This window comes from Pleurodeles waltl, chromosome 3_1, assembly GCF_031143425.1.
Source record: "Pleurodeles waltl isolate 20211129_DDA chromosome 3_1, aPleWal1.hap1.20221129, whole genome shotgun sequence".
NCBI lineage: Eukaryota > Metazoa > Chordata > Amphibia > Caudata > Salamandridae > Pleurodeles > Pleurodeles waltl.
The window spans coordinates 662,281,168-662,300,309 of record NC_090440.1 but is presented as its reverse complement, the minus strand read 5'-3'; the positions used below and the strand labels follow the sequence as shown (position 1 = coordinate 662,300,309).

The following is a 19,142-nucleotide window of genomic DNA, read 5'->3' as shown; positions in this document are numbered from 1 at the left end:
TGGGCTACAAGAAATAAAGCAGGGGTAACGCACACGTGGAATAAATGCATTCATGATTAAAACATTTTTAAAAAGACGATAAAATTGGATACCTGGTCTTTGTTCACGAAACCCCAAATTCCGGCAGCAACTTCACAAGCGAAGAGGATCACCAAACAGGCAAAGAACTGAAGGGAGACAAAATGGTGAAAAAGACGTATGTGTTAATTTCAATGGCCCGAGCACACCAGACACAGGTCCCTCCATACATGCAGTCCCATCAATGTCATGTATACACAGGTCAAAGAGGGTGTTTGGCGCCCACACCCTGTGGGCCGCAAACTCATCCTCACAACTATAGGGGGATGTCGATGCCCACAGCTCTGAAGCGACCTATGCAGAGAACCCAAGAGAGCACCTGCAATATTTACGTTTCCAAAAGGGAGCACCTCCAAGAATGTGTCACCTTTCCTAGAAGCACCCGACATGCCCAAGGGTGGCTGGAGGGCTTGTTTGGACCCAGGAGAGCCTCCAGGATTGGGCCCTTGCCAACAGGCAGATTAGGGTTTTCCTGTGACAACAGACCCAGGAGGGCCACCAAGGTTTGGAGTTCCTCACCTTTACTCAGAGGAGAAAGAAACTGGCTCTGCTCCCCACATTCCTCTCAAATCACTTAAATTAGGGCTGAATGACCTGCCGTGGAGTACATGCCAACTCCTTCCCATGGACTTCAACAGGGTCACCTTCCCTGCAAACTTCCTTGTTTGTTCAGAGAAAATGTGTTCACCTTCATTCACTCCAGGGGGTTCACGGCACTCTACACTTCACTTCACTTTACCCTCTTTGGAGACTACACTGGCTTGAGGTATGCCACGGAACCTCAAGAGACTGTCACAATCCCATGGACCTCCTTCCCATGTCGCAGCCCTCCAGGCGCTACCCAAATGCACACAATGTCCTCAACACATGTTCACTTGGAGGACCTCCACCCACGCTCAGAAGCCAGCCAACGCCCTCCAAGGCTTACAGCAGACAGATGGCATCACACCCAATGGTGCTAGACGTTGGGGAGCAGAGGGGTCTATATCCTTGATGGAGAATAAAGAGGTTGCTGCTTATATATTCTTGAAACAAGAACTGTGTGTCCGTGTTCAGTCTTAATACAGACAATTTCGACCAGTGCTGCCAATTCTGTTAAGGGCATGTTGCATGACTGCATGCTTAGTTTGGGTGTTATGCACTGTGGCCTTTTCCTTTCACGGGTAGCGCGCTACTGGGGTACAGATGAAAGGCCACAGCATTCCAATGGTTCTCAAAGCACATATTAACACAGCCGTGCTGGCTGTACAAAGAAACACCAACATGTTGACCCAGGATGACGTCATCTACAGGACCTACACCAACCCGTGTATGCCAAGGTCCCCAGCACGCCCCGGTGTCTAGCATGCCCACATTCCCATGAGGGTAACCCGTGCAGTCGGCCCAGGACAGCCTCTTGTAATGCGGCATCAGGCGTGCACGTCCGGCGGCTGCGGTGGGGCAGCAAGTCACCCAGTCCAAGACGTGCTGTTCTGGACTTCACAGTAGCAAGGCTCTGGAGTGTTGCTGCCAAGCTCCCGGGTGACCCATCTGTACTTGGCAGACTTCTGGCGTGGGCGATGCAGACCAGCGCAGCGCTGGGACGTGCCGGCTGCTCACTGGCAGATTTATGGGCATTTCCCGGTCGTCTGTCTGCGTTGCGACACTGCTGCCGCACTCTGCATACAGATGGCCCTGCTGTGCGCGAGATGGGAGCAGGGCACGATAGCCCGGCCTTGTGAAGACACTGCAGTTTGGCTGCATTCACAGTGGAAGCGCGTATCATAAACAGCAAATAGACCGGCACCTGGGTGAAACCACAGGCAGAGCATTTGAAATAAGTGCTAGGTTAGAGTGACCAGAATTCTAAAGCCAAAAACCGGGACATTCCACAAAAATAGGACTACAATTTTACTTCAACCAAAGAATGCACAAAGAATGACAGATCTCAGAGTAGAATTACATAAAAGGCACACAAAAACAAACAAAATGCTATTTTTTTTAAAGCCAGTATAATGGCTGTTAATGAAATTGCTTTCTGATAACACCTTCTAACTAGTTCTAGTTTGGAAAACAAAACAAAAAAAAAAAATTAAAAAATCACCTCCAACCATTTTCAGGCAACCATCTATGAAAACTGGGACATGAGCTAAATCTCCTGAAATCTGCCGGGAAATCTAGTGAAAACCCGGACTGTCCCGACAAATCCGGGACGCCTGGTCACCCTACGCGGCGTACCTAACCAGCGGAAACGACTGCTAAAACAAAACAAGACAACAAAAGGTATCCAAGATGTAAATGAAGTCATAACGGGCATGTTCCTGAGAGCCACCAAGGGGAGTCTTAATACACGGTGTGAAACTCTGCAACCGTGTTCGGAGAGAAGAGATTAGCTACCGTACCCAGCGCCACAAACACATGCAAGGGCACTCGGAGGGATTCTGCGTCATTAAGATAATATTCTACTTATTTTCTCACCGCATCCCCTTGGACATCCCCACAGCACGTTTAGTAGTAGTTTGATGCTCAGTTCTCCTGTGGCCAGAATGCACGTGCAACACCGAGACAGAGGCTGATCAACAGTGGTGTACTGCAAACACGTGTACCTTAAACACTAATGATTCCTGGGCCGTGCTCCAGCACTTACAGTAGCCAATCACAGCACAGCGCGCTTTCTTTCAAAAACGACACACTGCTGCTTGGTTCTGGCATTTAAGGTATGGGATACAGGCGGGTAAAAGCCACATTGTGAAATCCTAATATGTCAGCGAGTGGGGGAGGGGGGGGCAGAGACCTAAACACAGACCGTGATCCCTTCAGCCAGTGAGTATCGTGATGGCTTTTGGCACAAATGCTTTCAACCCTCCTTAAGCTAACTAGATACACCGTTTACCTTCCTTGCAGACAGTTTATTAATTTATTTGCATCTCTTTATTTCGGTTTGACAAATAAACAACTGGTTTAAATATTAACACTGGGTGTGTATTTGCAGCTCCAAGTCTATGAAAATAAAGCAATCTTTAGGACACTCGCAATAAGGCTACTTCTGGTCTTAGAAGCACGTGTAGTGCGAGCAGAGCATGTGCCTTCATCCCAGTACTTTCGAAGTTAGACTCGACACACCAAGTCGATTTAAAATAATTCTTTTAAGCTTTTAGTCCGTGCTATTTGGACGATGCATCAAGTAGCTATAGAATAGTTATTTCGTAAAGGGATCTTTCAAGACATAGAAATGCCAAGTACAAATGCAGAAACGGACTAGGTTGCATTACAACAGAGGCACAAAAAGCACATCAAGGAAAGAAATCAGCTGAAATGTGTGCAAGACCAGACAGCCCCCGATCGGTTCCAGCATGGTTAGCCCTCATCAGGGAGGTGTAGCTTGGATCCTGTGACAAGGCACACGGTCGCTTATGTTCCCTTCTGGGGGATGTCTTGCCACGCAGATTGGAAGGGACTGTTCCTCTGAGGAGCAGGGTCAGTACTGTTATGCATGAGGCAGGCCTATGTCTAGAGTGGAACAGTGGGTGCAAAACGATGGGTTGGAATGCTACCCAGAGTGATTGTCAGTGGTCCCGGAATACCTGCAAGTATTACTCTCAGTACTTTTTGTGAGCTTGAGACCCTAAGTCTAGCCTTCCGGAGGCTTTCCCAAGCAACACTATGTGACAGAGCCAATTAAGTGTATAGTCAGGGCCACTGGAATTACACGATTGTGTGGCTGCGGCAATTTTTGCATTACAGATTTGCAGCATTTGCCACATAGTCGATCATCTGCCACGTAATCTGCAGATTTTAACAAAAAAACAAAAGGGTTCTAAAGTTGCTACTATACGATCACAAAATGTGCTGCATACTTTGCATTTTCTTGCCGCATAATTCACTCAACTGTGCCGCATAACTTGTCCCTCCCGTGCCGCATGATTCCAGTGGCTCTGGGTATAGTTGACGTTATGCCGAGTACAATTCTTGGCTACTGGTCAGAGAGGCTTTTGCATGTTTATTGCGTTTTGAAAGTGGGGGAGAATGAGGCATCTCTTACCGTCCCCAGCAGACACTGCGACTCCTGGATGGCGCCATAACAACCCAAGAAACCCACAAACATCATCACAGCACCGACAGCAATGAGGATGTAGATCCCTGTAATAGAAACGGAAATTAACATTAAGACTTAAAACAGCACTCCACATAATCTGGAGGTCCAAAAGCAAAAAACTATACAACATGCCGAGTATAGTACAATATATAGTGTACAATATGCAGAGCCTTAAACAGCATACCTTACATTGGATTCTACAAATCATGCCCTGAAACACTACACAACATGGTACCTGCAAAACAGCCCACAGCAGAAAGAGTAATCTGGCGCACCAGGTAGATAACTGCACATTACCTATACCACATGCACCATATACAGCACACTACACCAGGCAAAAGCTACAAAGTATACCTTTTACGCAAGCCGCCCAAAGAACACTTCCTGAACAGAAAAACCTATTCAGCACACTCCATACAGACCACTCCGCAGGCAGGTTCGAGTGACCGCCACGGGTCTCTTCGTTTTCTACACATCCAACAGGGTACTTACTCAGTGTGGCTCTGGGAGAGCATTTAGAATAATATCGAACAAACATAATGTAGAGATTAAAGCAGAATGAAATCGAAACAAGAATTAATGGGTAAAGGCTAAATTATTCTAGGCCTATGCTTTGCGCGATGGTGCATGCTTTTATGCAGACCTCCTTGATACAGTTCTAATGTTCAAACACCTTAATTATTGTATTGTGTGGTAACTGCAATTATTATGCGCCTACTACATCGGACCAAGCACTGTAGTTAGCACGTGACTGCCAGTGTCATTATATGTACTGCCTGAAGAGGATGTGTTATTCACATCATAATTAACAGATTGCTTCCTCTCCAGCGATAAGTGGATATATTTCAGTAGAATACCTAATGTAATGCTCCCACCTTCAGTTAGAATGGATTTGCTTTGAAGATCTTAAAACAATGTCGCATCCCACGAACAGATATTGGAGGTGGTGAAAAAGGTGTTCTGAACAAAATTGGTCAGGAACTGTTCGTAGACCCAATGTGCCAAAGCAGAAATGCTCTGAAGGAACTAAGAACATGTCCCAGAGAGAAGAGGAGGCCTTTGGGGGGTGAACAGATGCCCTGAGAGCAGAAAGTTACTCCAGGGCCGACCTTCAAACCCGTTGTCAGTGGTCAAGTGGATTGTAAGGTACTGTGGTGTGTTCAGGATACTAGAATAATTGGCCAGCCTCCTAGATGGTTGTCAGGTTAGCATAGTTGGCACTGGACGTTTTTCAATATCTTCAACTTTGGGGAACATGTTTTAGATTGTTCAGTACCTACTGGGCGTTATAACAAGTTAGTAGACTGTGCTGGACAAGCAGCAGCCATTTGTCTTTGCTAAATTTTAAATGGCCAGCTACGCGCGGTTATTAAAGTGAAGCATCCACGGGCCCAACATGCGCCTACGGTGTGAGGTAGCGCATTTTGATATGAGAGGTCATCAGAGGTCACTGTCGCGGCCCATGGTGTGCGTCATCACCGGTCAGCCTGTGGGAGACTACTAGCTACTGGCACTCAGAAGCCAAGCATGTAAGGCTATTGTCTAATCCGCAGCATCAGAACTGTCTTCATCGAGTTCTTCGGGAGGGGGGGGGGGGGGGAAACAAAGATAGGACTTAAAGCGGCAGGCATACACAAGCGAAGAGGGTCTGCGCAAGCGTGTCCACGTGCCTTGTGATTACTGAAGAAAGAAGGACCGAATAGTCCTGAAACTTGATGCCGGCTGGTAGGAAGAATAACACGGTTACAGTAGTCTAATAAGAAAGTCACAGACTGTTCAAAGTAAGGAAGAAAGTTGACCCAAAGGGTATTGTTTAGCAATACTAAGAAGAGTGGACTACTCTTCGCGGTGCACCCGTTAGGTGAACTGTGACTTTATTGTAGTTCAGTTTGTAAATGACGTATTTCTGATTGAAAAAAAACATATCAGATTTATGCTGAACATGGTTTCTAGGTGCAAAATGTAACATTCCTTGTAATGAGATTACTTTCGTAGTTAAATTATGCATTTGATGGTCGGATGTGTCAAATTGGTGTAGATACATGGCACTATTATACAGTTTCAGAAATTCATGTATGTGGTATTGTACGCTCCTGGTCTGAGGTAGCTTGGGACTAACAAGGAGAGGCAGACTGGTAAAGAAATAGCCACACGATGTGTCGTCTGAAAGAAAGGTTACTGTTGGGATTTCACAACGAGTTCTAATGTTTGTGTTAGATTCTGGAGTGCTGAGAACTGATGCTGCGTGGGAAAAGTGGTGCAGCAAATTGACAAGGAAGACCTTATCTCCAGCAGATTGCGTTGTGCCTATGGGCAGGTCCACTGAAATATGCAGCAGGAGAGGGCTAAATTATGCTGCAAGAAAAGGCAAAATATGCAGCGAAATGTGACTCATTTTGGAATACTTCATTTTGTCATGTTTACAGTTGACTGGGCATTCGTTGCACCTCATTAGTATTAGTAAAACACCCAAATATAGCAATAAGCAACAAAAAGAGGACTAGTCAACCTTTGTAAAGGGCCTTGCCCTGCGCTGCAACAGTTGTTGAGGGTTTAAGAACTTTTGAACCATTTGAGCTAGAAACCAATTTTTTGTTTGTTATAATCTGTAGATTATGCAGCAGATTAATTATGTGGCAAATGCAGCAAATCTGTAATTATGTGAAAAATGCAGCAGTCACACAATCGCATAATTCCAGTGGCCCTGATTACAGGTTCAGGTTATTGTTGAGCAGAAGAATCATGCTGCACGAATGGAGATGGCATGTAGGTTGTAGATGTGCAAGAGTAGAAACTGTACAATTTAGAGGTTTTTTGTAATATTTACTTTTGTAACACAGTTGTGAAATTATGTGGTTGTACAGTGATCACAGGGTGTGTGAGCGCCTTGTGATGACAGGTTTTGAGACCGAGCATGGAGATTTTCAGTGAAGTAGTTACATTCTCATCATTTCATACTCTGAATGTCCACACTTGGGGATCACAGGGGAACTGCTTGTTGAAAGAAGTCTGATGGTGCTGTGCCCTGCGTGACTGGGAGGACATGACTATGTATCCTGTGAGAATAAAATGTTGTATGGCATGTAAGTGTAGATGTAATGGCATGCCCTTGTCTCTTAGGTCACAACTCTTGCGGGTCTTTAAACTCTGCATCAATCAATCAATCAGAGGATTTATAAAGCGCACTATGTACCCGTTAGGGTTTCGAGGCGCGGGGGGGGGGGTGCTGCTATCGTTCGAAGAGCCATGTCTTGAGGAGTGTCTGTCCTGGGTCTGGCGTAGTGAGGTGGGGAGAGAGTTCCAGGTCTTGGCGGCGAGGTAGGAGAAGGATCTGCCGCCAGAGGTCTTACGTTGGATTCGGGGGATGATGGCGAGGGCAAGGTTGGCAGAGCGTTGTTGTCGTGAGGGAATGTAGAAGTTGAGTCTGGAGTTCAGGTAGGTGGGTCCGGTGTTGTGCAGTGCCTTGTGTGCGTGGGTAAGGAGTTTAAAGGTGATCCTCTTGTCCACGGGGAGCCAGTGGAGGTTCTTCAGGTGGGGGGAGATGTGGCACCGGCGGGGTACATCGAGGATCAGGCGGGCGGGCGGATGCGTTCTGGATGCATTGGAGTCTTTTGATGTCTTTTGTTGGGATGCCTGTGTAGAGTGCGTTGCCATAGTCGAGTTTGCTACTGACGAGGGCTTGGGTCACCGTCTTTCTTGTTCCTGTTGGAATCCACTTGAAGATCCTGCGGAGCATGCAGAGGGTGTAGAAACAGGACGAGGAGACAGCGTTGACCTGTTTGGACATGGTGAGGTCGGAGTCGAGGATGAAGCCTAGGTTTCGTGCGTGGCTGGGGTGGGTGGGGGGCCGAGGGCCACCAAGAGTCGTTCCAGGCAGAGGGGGTGCGCCAGAGGATGAGGACTTCCGTCTTGTCGGAGTTTAGTTTCAGGCGGCTGTTGCTCATCCACTCGGCGATGGATTTCAGTCCCTCGTGGAGGTTGGTTTTGGCGGTGAGAGGATCTTTGGTCAGGGAGAGGACGAGCTGGGTGTCGTCGGCGTAGGAGATGATGCTGAGGTTGTGTTGGCGGGTAAGTTGTGCGAGGGGGGCCATGTAGACGTTGAACAACGTTGGGCTGAGTGAGGAGCCCTGGGGGACGCCGCAGATGAGGTTGGTGGCATTGGAGCGGAAGGGTGAGAGTCGGACTCTCCGAGTTCTGCCGGAGAGAAAGGATGAGATCCAATTGAGGGCTTTGTCTTGGATGCCGGCTTCGTGGAGGCGGTTTAGTAGGGTGTGGTGGCAGACTGTATCGAAAGCGGCTGATAGGTCTAAGAGGATCAGGGCTGAGGTTTCGCCGTTGTCCATTTGTTGTCTGATGTCGTCTGTGGCGGCGAGGAGTGCAGTTTCAGTGCTGTGGTTTCGTCTGAAACCAGATTGCGAGGGGTCTAGGATGGAGTTGTCTTCTAGGAAGTGGGCGAGTTGTGCGTTGACGATCTTCGATGACTTTCGCTGGGAAAGGGAGGAGGGAGATCGGTCGGAAGTTTTTGAGATCGTTGAGGTCAGCCTTAGGTTTCTTGAGGAGGGGTTGGATTTCTGCGTGCTTCCAGCTGTCCGGGAAGGTAGCGGTGTGGAAGGAGAGATTGATGATCTTGCGGAGTTCGGGGGCGATGGTGGCGTCGGCCTTGTTGAATACGTGGTGAGGGCAGGGGTCAGCGGGAGATCCTGAGTGAATGGAGTTCATGGTCTTTCGGGTTTCGGCGTGGTCTACTTGAGTCCAGGTGGTGATGCGGTAGGCGTGGGAGGAGTTGTTGGGGGTGGGGTCCGGTAGAGGTGAGGTGTTGAAGCTGTCGTGGATGGCTGCGATTTTCTGGTAGAAGGTGGAGAGATCGTCGCAGAGTTCCTGGGAGGGAGGGACGTCGTTGACGTTGGCGTTGGGGTTGGAAAGTTCCTTCACGATGCAGAAGAGTTCTTTGCAGTCGTGAGCGTTGTTGTTTAGGCGTTCTGTGAAGTGGGAGCGTTTGGCGAGTCGGATCAGTTGGTGGTGTTTACGGTTGGCTTCCTTGAGGGTGGTAAGTTTGTCGGGTGTGCGCTCGAGGATCCATTTTTTCTTGAGTTTCTGGCAGGTGTGTTTGGAGGTGGTCAGTTCGTCTGTGAACCAAGCTGGTTTTCTCTTGTCTTGGTTGTCGGTGGGTCTCTTGAGAGGAGCTAGGATGTTGGAGCAGTTGAGGATCCATTGATGAATGTTGATGGCGGTGGAGTCCGGGTCGGTTGGGTCGGTGGTGGGTTTTTGGCGAGGGTGCTGGCTAGTTGCTTTTCAGTGACTTTTCCCCAGCGGCGGTAGAGGGGTGCGGTGGTGTTCGGTGTTTTTCTTGAAGGTGAAATGTACGCACTGATGGTCGGTCCAGTGGAGTTCGGAGGTGTGGCTGAATGAGATGTGGTTGCTTGAAGTGAAGAGTGGATCAAGGGTGTGTCCGGCGATGTGGGTGGGAGCGTTGACCAGTTGACGGAGTCCGAGGTTGGAGGTCAGTGATGCGGTGTTGGCGTCATTGTTGTTCTCCAGGTGGAAGTTTAGATCTCCCAGGAGGATGTAGTCTGGCGAGGCGAGGGCGTGGGTGCTTGCGAGGTCGGAGACGGTGTCGCTGAAGGGGGCTCTTGGTCCTGGAGGCCGGTATATGAGGGTTCCTCTGAGGGTAGTGTTGGGGTCCGTGTGAATCTGGAAGTGGAGGTGTTCGGCTGATTTGAAGGTGTCGTCTGTGTGGGTGTGGATCTTGAGGGTAGATTTGTGGGCAATGGCTATTCCTCCACCGATTCCGTTGGTGCGATCTCTTCTGGTGATCTTGTATCCGTCAGGGATGGCGATGGCGATGTCAGGGGCCGAGGAGTCGTTCCACCAGGTTTCGGTTAGGAAGGCTACGTCTGGGGCGGTGGTGTCTAGCAGGTCCCAGAGCTCTATGGCGTGTTTTCGTGCGGAGCGTGTGTTGAGGAGGATGCAGTGCAGGTGGTTGGTGTTGGTTGTTGCTGGCTTCGTTGTTCTGTTGCAGGAGAAGTTGCAGGTACGGCAGGAAAAAGGTCCTTTGGTGTGCTTCGGGCTGGCCTGGAAGCACTCTGTGGAGGGGCCAGGTTTGAGGGCGAAGAGTTCGCTGGCCGAGTAGCGAAGGTCTGGGGCGCGAGGATCAGGGGGGGTGGCGCTGGGCGCGGTCCAGGCGCAGACGGGCTTGCCTCTGGCGCACCTCCGGCGCGGACGCGCAACGCCAGCCATTAAGAAGGGAGGGGGGAGGGAGGAGCAGCTGGGAGGCGGGAGGGAGCGGCGAATGGGGGCGCGAGGGGGGCGGGGCCGCAGGGAGGTAGCGGCAGGGAGAGAACTGCAAGGAGGAGCGCCCGAGGGGCGAAAAAGCAAGAAAACAAGGCACAAAAAAGTCGGGCACAATATGAAAACAGTCACAGAAATACACTAATGGCACAAAATACAATCGGGGTACAGCAATCAGAGGGGCACAACGGGGGCAGAAGCGCAAGGAGGCAAGGCGCTGAAAATTAGGAAAAAAGCACTTACAGATGGCGAAAAAGCGGCACACGGGTCAAGAGAGGCTTCCCGGGCCTCGAACACGCTAGCAGCAGCGGGGGTCAGGGGCACGAGACAGCTGGGTGGTGCTGCGGACGTGGGGGGCGAGCTCTAGACCTAAAGCAGGTCAGAGGTCGATCAACCTTAGGTTAGTTAGTCTCCTAGTTAGTCTACCTAGTTGGTTGGTGGGAGGTCTGAGGAGCCCTCTAACTCTGTGGGTTAGCAAGGGTTTTGTCCATCACTTGTGGATTTATCTTGACTGATATTTGTTGTATTTGTGTCAGTGTGGGTGTTGGAGAGTGCAACAGGCTGTCAGCTAGATGAACTTGTGATTTAAGATTCTTAGAGATTTAAGGACTGTGCATAACTGTCCCAGTTATGTATGTGCAAGGGGATGGCTTGTTTGCTTTTCAGGTTTGCGAGATGGGGTGGCATGCAGTATTATTACGTGGGTCTCCATTTTCGGTAGGTCTGTGCTTGTGTCCAGAACTATGGCAGAGAATGATGATCTAACAGAACGTTGTTGTGCGATGGGGGAGAAACATGACTGGAATGAACTGTAGGCTTGTAGGTAGTAACAGTCGATGGAAAGATACAGGACTAAAGTTAGGTACCCAAAGCCAACCCCAGGGGGATAACATGTATGTGTACCTTCGCTTTCTGACAGGATCTTGTGGCACCCTTGAATCTTCCTCAAGACATAAAAGTAACATACAACTTAACAGTAACATAACAAATCTATGTCTCTTAATCTTCCCAGTCTTAGATATCTAGGGCTGGGAAGAAAAAAAAAAAAAAAGGGAGTATAACTACAAGCCAATCTACAGCACCAGAGAACATGTTACACATACCATTGCAGCTGCTTGTGCAGCCTGGGTATTGAAGACATTAACATGAATATGTGCTCTGCAGTTACTTTGCCAGTTGTTGGAGAGTAAAGGATATATACTGAGACACAACCTCCAACCAACCAAGTACGACCTTAACCCTACGCCCCCCCCTTTTTTTTATTTTTTTAAATAAAGCTTTTTTCCAGATTTACTTAGGATCCATTTTCCTTCTCACGGGACAAGGGTTGTCCACATCCCTATCGTAAAGGAAATCTGCCTCTATTCCGTGGCGTTAAGGTTTTTGCTGATTCATTTAAACAACTCAGCCAGCTTCGGATACAAGGGCTCTAGGTTGACACTATCTTCGCTCTGTTCTATTATCTTCAAGGATGTCCCGTATTGAAAAGGAAGGCCGAAGTTCAGCCTGGGAAAAACATCCGGTAAGGGTCCTTCAGGGATGCTCACTCAGCACGGCTCAGAATACTAGTTAGACCTCAGTCGCATTTCAGCACTGCAAGCTTTAAATCAAGCTTGCACTTTGCAGTTTTTCTTCGTTCAAAAGCTTACACTATGTTGCATATCACACTGTCAATGAACAAACTCAGCCATACCCACATACAGCAGCCCAGCTCTGGTCTTCCTAATGCCAATACCCTAGGAAGCCACTTTCCCATCTGCAATCCAGAGGGACATTTCTTTCATCCTCCGATAAGGACACTGGCTACCTGCATGTAGCCAACATAAATCCATTCTGAACCCCAGCTATTGCCCATAGTGCTTTAGGGAGACTTCTATATCTAGGACACATGGAAACTTTCTCCCCCGATATGGTTCTGGGTTCCTCAGGTTTGGGCCCCTACATCATTTTCTTTGCCAACGGCATTCCTCTCAAGACGTAGCTAAAAAAATATGTATTTTCTTTTAAGCACAGTTGACTTTCATCCAGGGTCATTTCTTTGGTCTGTCATAAGCAAGACCATCATATGGAAACATCGGTTCTTTCAAGATCAACTGTTGGCGTCTAAAAGATCCTGATATACAAGTGGATGTGCACCTGCCCTAAGTAACCCTTAGGAACGCTTCCTATTCCCAAACAGGTCATGCCTTCACTGGCACGCTCTAACACACCATAGCACGAGGCTTCACGCACCTAACAATCTACAAAGTGGTGGTTGTTGCACCTTCAGTAAGGAGAGGCAGACCAGGAATCCGTCCAACTGCCTTGGTTTCACTCTGCCAGGTTGGATGGGGCAGCACTTGAGAAGGCGGCTTGTTTTGAAATGCTGATTTCCTCGATTTTGGGGATATCCAGAGCGAGGTGGATTAGCCGATATTTCAGATATGCTGGCTGTTCTAAACTGATGGGTTTAAAAACTAGGCAGCGTATTTCCAACGCAATGCTAGCTTCAGGAGGAGCCAGTGTTGCTTAAATCAATTTAAGTGTTAGGCTCAGTTTCTTTGCTCCTGTGATCAGATGTGACTATTCCAGCGTTGTTGAAGATTTTCAGGTGGCCATTTTCTCCGAATTAGACAGGACCCTCAACTACTCCGCGTTTTTAACATTTTTCTGTGTGATAAGGAGATTACATTCCTTAAGAAAATGAGCCATATAGAAAGCAGATGTGTTTTTCCTGATCTAATATTGTAAAGGAAGCTTGCAGTCGAAAGTAAAGCTTAATATTTTTTTGGTCAACCAAGCAAACTGATGTGATGCATTATGGTAGCACCTCAATTTATGCATCAAGGACCCCAACGTGCATTTAAATATGTGGCCTATCGTTTTGCCTACCGCCACTCGGACCAGTGTTCGTTATTTCTGCGAGTTCCCAACCTGTTGCAGTGGACATTTCCTAAAACCTTAAGATTGATCAGCCACTTTCTCAGCCCACATTATGATACATGAACTGTCTACATAGCGAGGTGATGCCCACATAAATATTTTGATCTTTTGCGGTTTTACAACACAGCATAGCAGCATTGTCCGTCTCCAGCAGAATGTGCTGGGGTGGACCGATAATGTTTCAGATTAATAGATTTGCGGATTTTCTCATTTATTTAAACAAAAGCAAGCGACAATATTGAGACCAATTGTAATTAAAACAGGAAGCGTGAGAACAGACTGATATAAGCAGTGCTGATTCTGGAAAATAGCCGAACACGAATAAAGCCATATTAATTGGGAATTGAAAGCAGCTGGCTTCACATTCAGGGATTAGCAATGTGCGTAATTTTAACTTTTTTTCTGCTAATTTTTTTTAGATATACACACCAAAGAGCGAAATTCTTAGTTTTTTTTTTTTATCTGTACTCGGAAGGGACCATCTTCCAACAGATGTCTAAATGACAGATGTGAGCTAAGACAGGCAACATAATACATGGAGTCATTGCCGTGCCTGACGTGAAGGGCATTAGAATACACAAACTCTGATACTTGGGGACAGGGGGTGGACAAACACCGTGTCGCTTTACGCGTACGACGCCCTGCTCTACTTAACAGACTGCTTCACTCATACAGTGCTGGAGATCCTAAGATGCTATTCTGGGCTCCGCATCAATTGGTGCGAGTCAGTGGTGTGCCCGCTCTCCAGACAGGCCCCCGGGAGGGCCTTGCAAGTGGGACCCGCTGGGTTTCAGGTACTGCACGCCTTCCTTCAGATGGCCCCGGCCTTCAGCCTTGAAGCAGGTAGAATTGCCGCGAGACCAGTCACGTGCCAACGTTGTAGAGATGCACATGTTCACCAATGTTCCATCAGCATCCGTCAAAGAAGTCCACCAGGCGCGCCTGACGTGCCCGCCTTGGCTGGGAAGGGGCAGTCCATGCTGGACCCTCCCTGCAGTCTGCCGAGCCAGGAGATTCCACATCCCTTTCCTTTCCAGTAACTTCCTCTCAGACGCCGAGTTCAGGCCAAGCAGAGTGCAGCAGCCCAGTGGACTACAACACATTGACCATACCTCGAGACTGCAGACGAATTTGCGCTAAACCACTTTATAAATGTTTCAGAGCAGCTGACCTATGCTTATCTACCATGCTCACAGGACAACATTTAATAAAAAAAAAAAAAAAAAAAAAAATCAGTTCAATGCACAGGACAACTATTTTTGGAATTCACCACTCGCGTTCCTAGTGCAATTATTTTAATTCTAAGTACAAGGTTATTTGAGCTCCCTGTGAATTGGAGTAGCCGGCTGCAGGGGTGCGGTCTGCACTCCCTGAAGTTAGGAAACTTTTCCACCATAGATGGTCGACTCGACAGTCCTGCCTTGGCGGGGGATGGGGAGATTGACGCCCTGCAACCAGCTGAGCTGAGAAATTCCCCAGCCTTTCTTGTAACAATATCCTGCCCAAGTACTGCGTTTAGGGCAAGCAGACTGTAGCAGCCCACGTAAACGCGTGTCCGTGGACGCATACTTCCATTCCAGCGCGTAGCAATCAACAGCGTAACAGATGCAGTGGTACGAGCACCAAGGAGAGTAAGGGACCAACTGAGTCCCAATTAAGAAAGCACCTCCTGCAAGAGTAAACAGCCTCTTCGAGTAACTTTTCATGATACACCCCCTTCCTGCACGCTCTCCTTCCAGGATACCTTCCCTTCAGCCCTATCTGGGCAAAGGGCCACGCTGTCAGGTTGCAGACACTGGAGACAGTTGTGGGCCGGATCAGACCAGTCAGGGGCAGTGGTCAATAGTGGTCACCTTTTGAATCCCCCCCCCCTCTTCCACAGGGAGCAACCGGTGGCAGGGTCGCCTAGGCAGTCCGCAGGGGCAGCCAGGACATGGTAATTAGCGGGCATTTGAGGCTCCCCTCCGATTCCCAAACTTCCCATCACAGAAATGTGTTTTTTTTTTTTTAGTCAAATCGAGGTTTACAATGTATTCTGGGTAACAGAACCTGGTGAGAGCCACACAAGTCACCCCATCCCGGATTCCCCTAGGTGTCTAGCTCTCAAAAATGCATAGGTTTGCTGGGTTTCCCAAGGTGTCGGTTATATTTTACAAAATTAATTACTGTATACCTGGTACACAATAAAAAACAATTGCAAGGTACAGCTCAGTTTTTGGCTCTGTGTACCTAGGGTTCTTCGTGAACCTACAAGCCCTAGATATCCCCGTAACCAGAGGTGTCCAGCAGATGCAATGGTATATTGCTTTCTTCTAGAGCACTTCCCACCATTTTCCACACACACAAAAAAAAAAAAAAAAAAACACACACATTGTAGCTCTATTTTGGCCGATTTCTCAGTCCCCTCCAGGGGAAGCCACTTTTAGAATCCCCAGGATACTTAAAAAAGGATATGAATTCAGTGTGGCTACTTTATGTGGACCAAACAATATGGGGGAGTAAGCGCAAACTACCCTAGATAGCCATAAAACTGCTAGAGGTGAAAGGGTTAAACAAAAAAAAAATTAAAAAAAATACGGCCTGAAAAAAGCAGGCAGTGTAAGGACACAGTTATGTGTTCATGTTCCAGGGAGGGAAAATACAAGAAGAGGAAGGAAAGCCCACACACAGAAAGGAAAAATGAGAAAGGAAATTAGAGTGACTAGCCAACCAATAGTGTGCAATGGGCAGGTTTCTAAACCCACGGGAACCTAACAATACGTCTTGTAAACATCAGTGTTGTCTACTAGGTGAGCCTTATAAAATTAAAATCTATTACTCACATTTAATCCCAAAAGAATCAGGCTGCATCAAACAGAATTCACATTACGGAAACTTTTCAGCATTCTTTGATGCTTATAAAGGTCTCCTACCACACCTGTTTTCAGCTCGGGTTTGTGCATCCTGTCACAAAAATCTGCTGACTGCTTCACAGTGCTGTACTGACAGATTATGTCCTGCTGATGTTCGGTCCCTCCAGCATTACACTCGTTTCACTCCTGTGTGAGAACTGGTGACCCCAAGAGCATGCACAAACTTGCCACATTGAGGTCCTTGGGAGCTGGCGAGGTGGGAGCCTCCACTTGTTGGAGTGACTTGTACAGAGGTTTACAGTGTCACCATGCTGGCGCCCCCTGCATCTTATCCGATCTACCTTAACCTAGCCTTAGTACTAGGGCCACTCAGCGTTCAACCCCATTAACAGGTATCATGGAGTTAGACATTTTCTGGAGTTCAAAGGACCTGGTTTTATTATAGCAAAAACATCCTGCTCGCTGACAGGACTCGTATTTAAACACACTTTGTTTAATAATGCATTCGTAACATTAAGTTTTAATTTATAATTCGTAATTCGTAATGCGATCCGTTGATACAACCTCTTCTGGCATTTGGTCCGTTTTTGGACTCCGCCATACAGATTGCAGGTTCAACAGACTAACCAATGCGGTTGAACATGCCAGCCGGACTCCATCAGAGCCTGGGCTGCGAGTGCCGCGCCTGTCTGGGATACCCAACCCTCCCCTTTTCCTTAAGGCTCTCCTGCTTGCCAACACAAGGCTCGCTGGGCTATTACCACAAGTCTAAGGGCTAGTTTACCGATAATGTCAACTTAGGGTGACCACCTGGCATTGAGGCAAATTCTGGACAGGACTGTAAAAAATTCAGGACAAAGGGTCAAAAATTCAGGACAAAAATTCAAGAACAAACGTCAGTTTTACAGACACACGCAAGAGAGGCCATGCCTCACTATGTTGTCAGTGCATTTATGTACTCTTTTTTAACATAGCACTATTTATTCACTGTGGACCTTTTGTGATTGCCTCCTGGTGTGCTACATTCAGGTGTCACATTACGTCCTTGTTCAGTAGTAAATTAATGCCCTTCACGGCAAGGCCATCACCCCTACCCAAATCTACCCGATCTTTCCTGAAGAGAAAGTAACAGCAAAATTTTGATTATGTTTCTGAACATTTCAAAACCCCTGGCAAACAGTTTGGGAAACATTAAGGTAATTAACCTTATGCTAGTTTAAGCAAATTGAACGAAAACATCTGGCTTACCCCAACCACCCATGGACTTTCAACCTAATTGTTTTTAAAGAGGCAGGGCAGATGGTGTGGGTGACAGTCTCACACCTAATGACAGGATGTGATATACCCATAAATTGTATGTAGTCTCACTGCACTAGAGTGTATGTTTGGGACTCTACATTTATCTCAGAAATGGGAGACCGGACTACCAATCAAAGATAATAAAAGAGTAGGATAAGTCCCTTGGGCATGGCCATTGGGCTAGGGGGCATGACTCCTGTCTTTGCTAAGACAGGAGTCATTTCAATGGGAGTTGGGAGTCTAAAAAAATGGCACAAATTGGGTTGAGGCGAAAATTGCGCCTCAGCCTGACTTGCCCCATTTTTTGACGGCCAAGCTCCATTTTCCCCTACGCCGGCGCTGCCTGGTGTAAGTAATTTTTTTTCCACGCACACCAGGCAGCTCCGCCGGCTAACGTCATCGAATAAATACGGCGCCCGCATGGCGCTTCAGAATGGCGTTAGCCGGCGTTAACTTTTTTGATGCACAACTGCGTTGGCGCAGTTGTGCGTCGAAAAGTATAAATATGGCCCTATGTCTCTCTACTCTACTCTGTACTACTCTACTCTAAGCCACAGCACTTTACGCCTCTCTACACAACTGCGCTCTGCTCGTCTGCGCGCCATACCACTCCAGTCTAGGCAACACCAATCTAATCCGCACAAATCCACTCTCTGCCACTCTGCAACGCTGCACTGTACGCCACTGCACTCTAAGCTAATACACTCTATGCTAATGCACTTTACTCTGTAACACTCAACTCTATGCCCCTGCACTCTACATCAATACACTGTACATCATTCTAATCTACTCTGCACTCTATGCCACGGCACTCTACACTACTTTACTCTATGCCATCACACTCTATGCCACTTTATGCAACTCCACTCTAACCTGCACTTCTCCACTCTAAGCCACCTCACTCTACTCTAAAATAATCTACTTTATGCCACTGCACTCTGTGCCACTGCATTCTATGCCACTGCACTCTACCCTACACCTCTCCACTCTATGCAACTGCACTCTACTCTGAAACAATCTATTCTACGCCACTGTACTCTATACCACTCTGACCACTGCACTCTAGTTCAATGAACTCTACACCACTGCAAGCTGACACTCTGCAACACTGCACTGGCCGCCACTATACTCTACACCACTCTGCTCTATACTACTGCATTCTGCACCAATATACTCTATTCCACTGCATTCTATGCCACTCTACTCTGCCCAATGCCACTCTATGCAACTGCACTCTACACCAGTGTACTCTAAACAACTGCACTGGACTTTACTCTGCACCACTGTACTCTATGCCACTGTTCTCTGTACCACTCTACACCACTGCACTGACACTCTACAACTCTGCACGCTACACCACTCTACTCTATGCCACTGCACTCTAGGCACTATACTCTACACCACTCTACAATACTCCACTCTGCACCACTATACACCACTACACTCTCTGCCACATGAGTCTACTCTGCACTCTATGACACTGCACCACTCTGCGTTACTGCACTCTCTGCTACTCCATTGTATGCCACTCTACTCCACTCTATGCAACTCTACCCCATGCCACTCTATGCCACTGCACTCTGCGCCAATGCACTCTAAGCAACTGCACTGTACGCCACTGCCCTCTA

At 47.7% G+C, this 19,142-nt stretch overlaps 1 protein-coding gene across 1 annotated transcript in view; it reads right to left on the bottom strand.

Annotated features, from left to right (window-relative positions):
- CD81 (CD81 molecule) overlaps window positions 1-19,142 on the bottom strand; it is a 180,286-nt gene that overhangs the window by 88,183 nt on the left and 72,961 nt on the right. The window contains exons 3-4 of the mRNA XM_069223186.1: window positions 4,100-4,197; window positions 93-167 (exon numbers count right to left, since the gene is read on the bottom strand). Of these exons, the coding sequence (XP_069079287.1) occupies window positions 93-167; window positions 4,100-4,197 (173 nt within the window). The remainder of the gene's footprint in view (window positions 1-92; window positions 168-4,099; window positions 4,198-19,142) is intronic.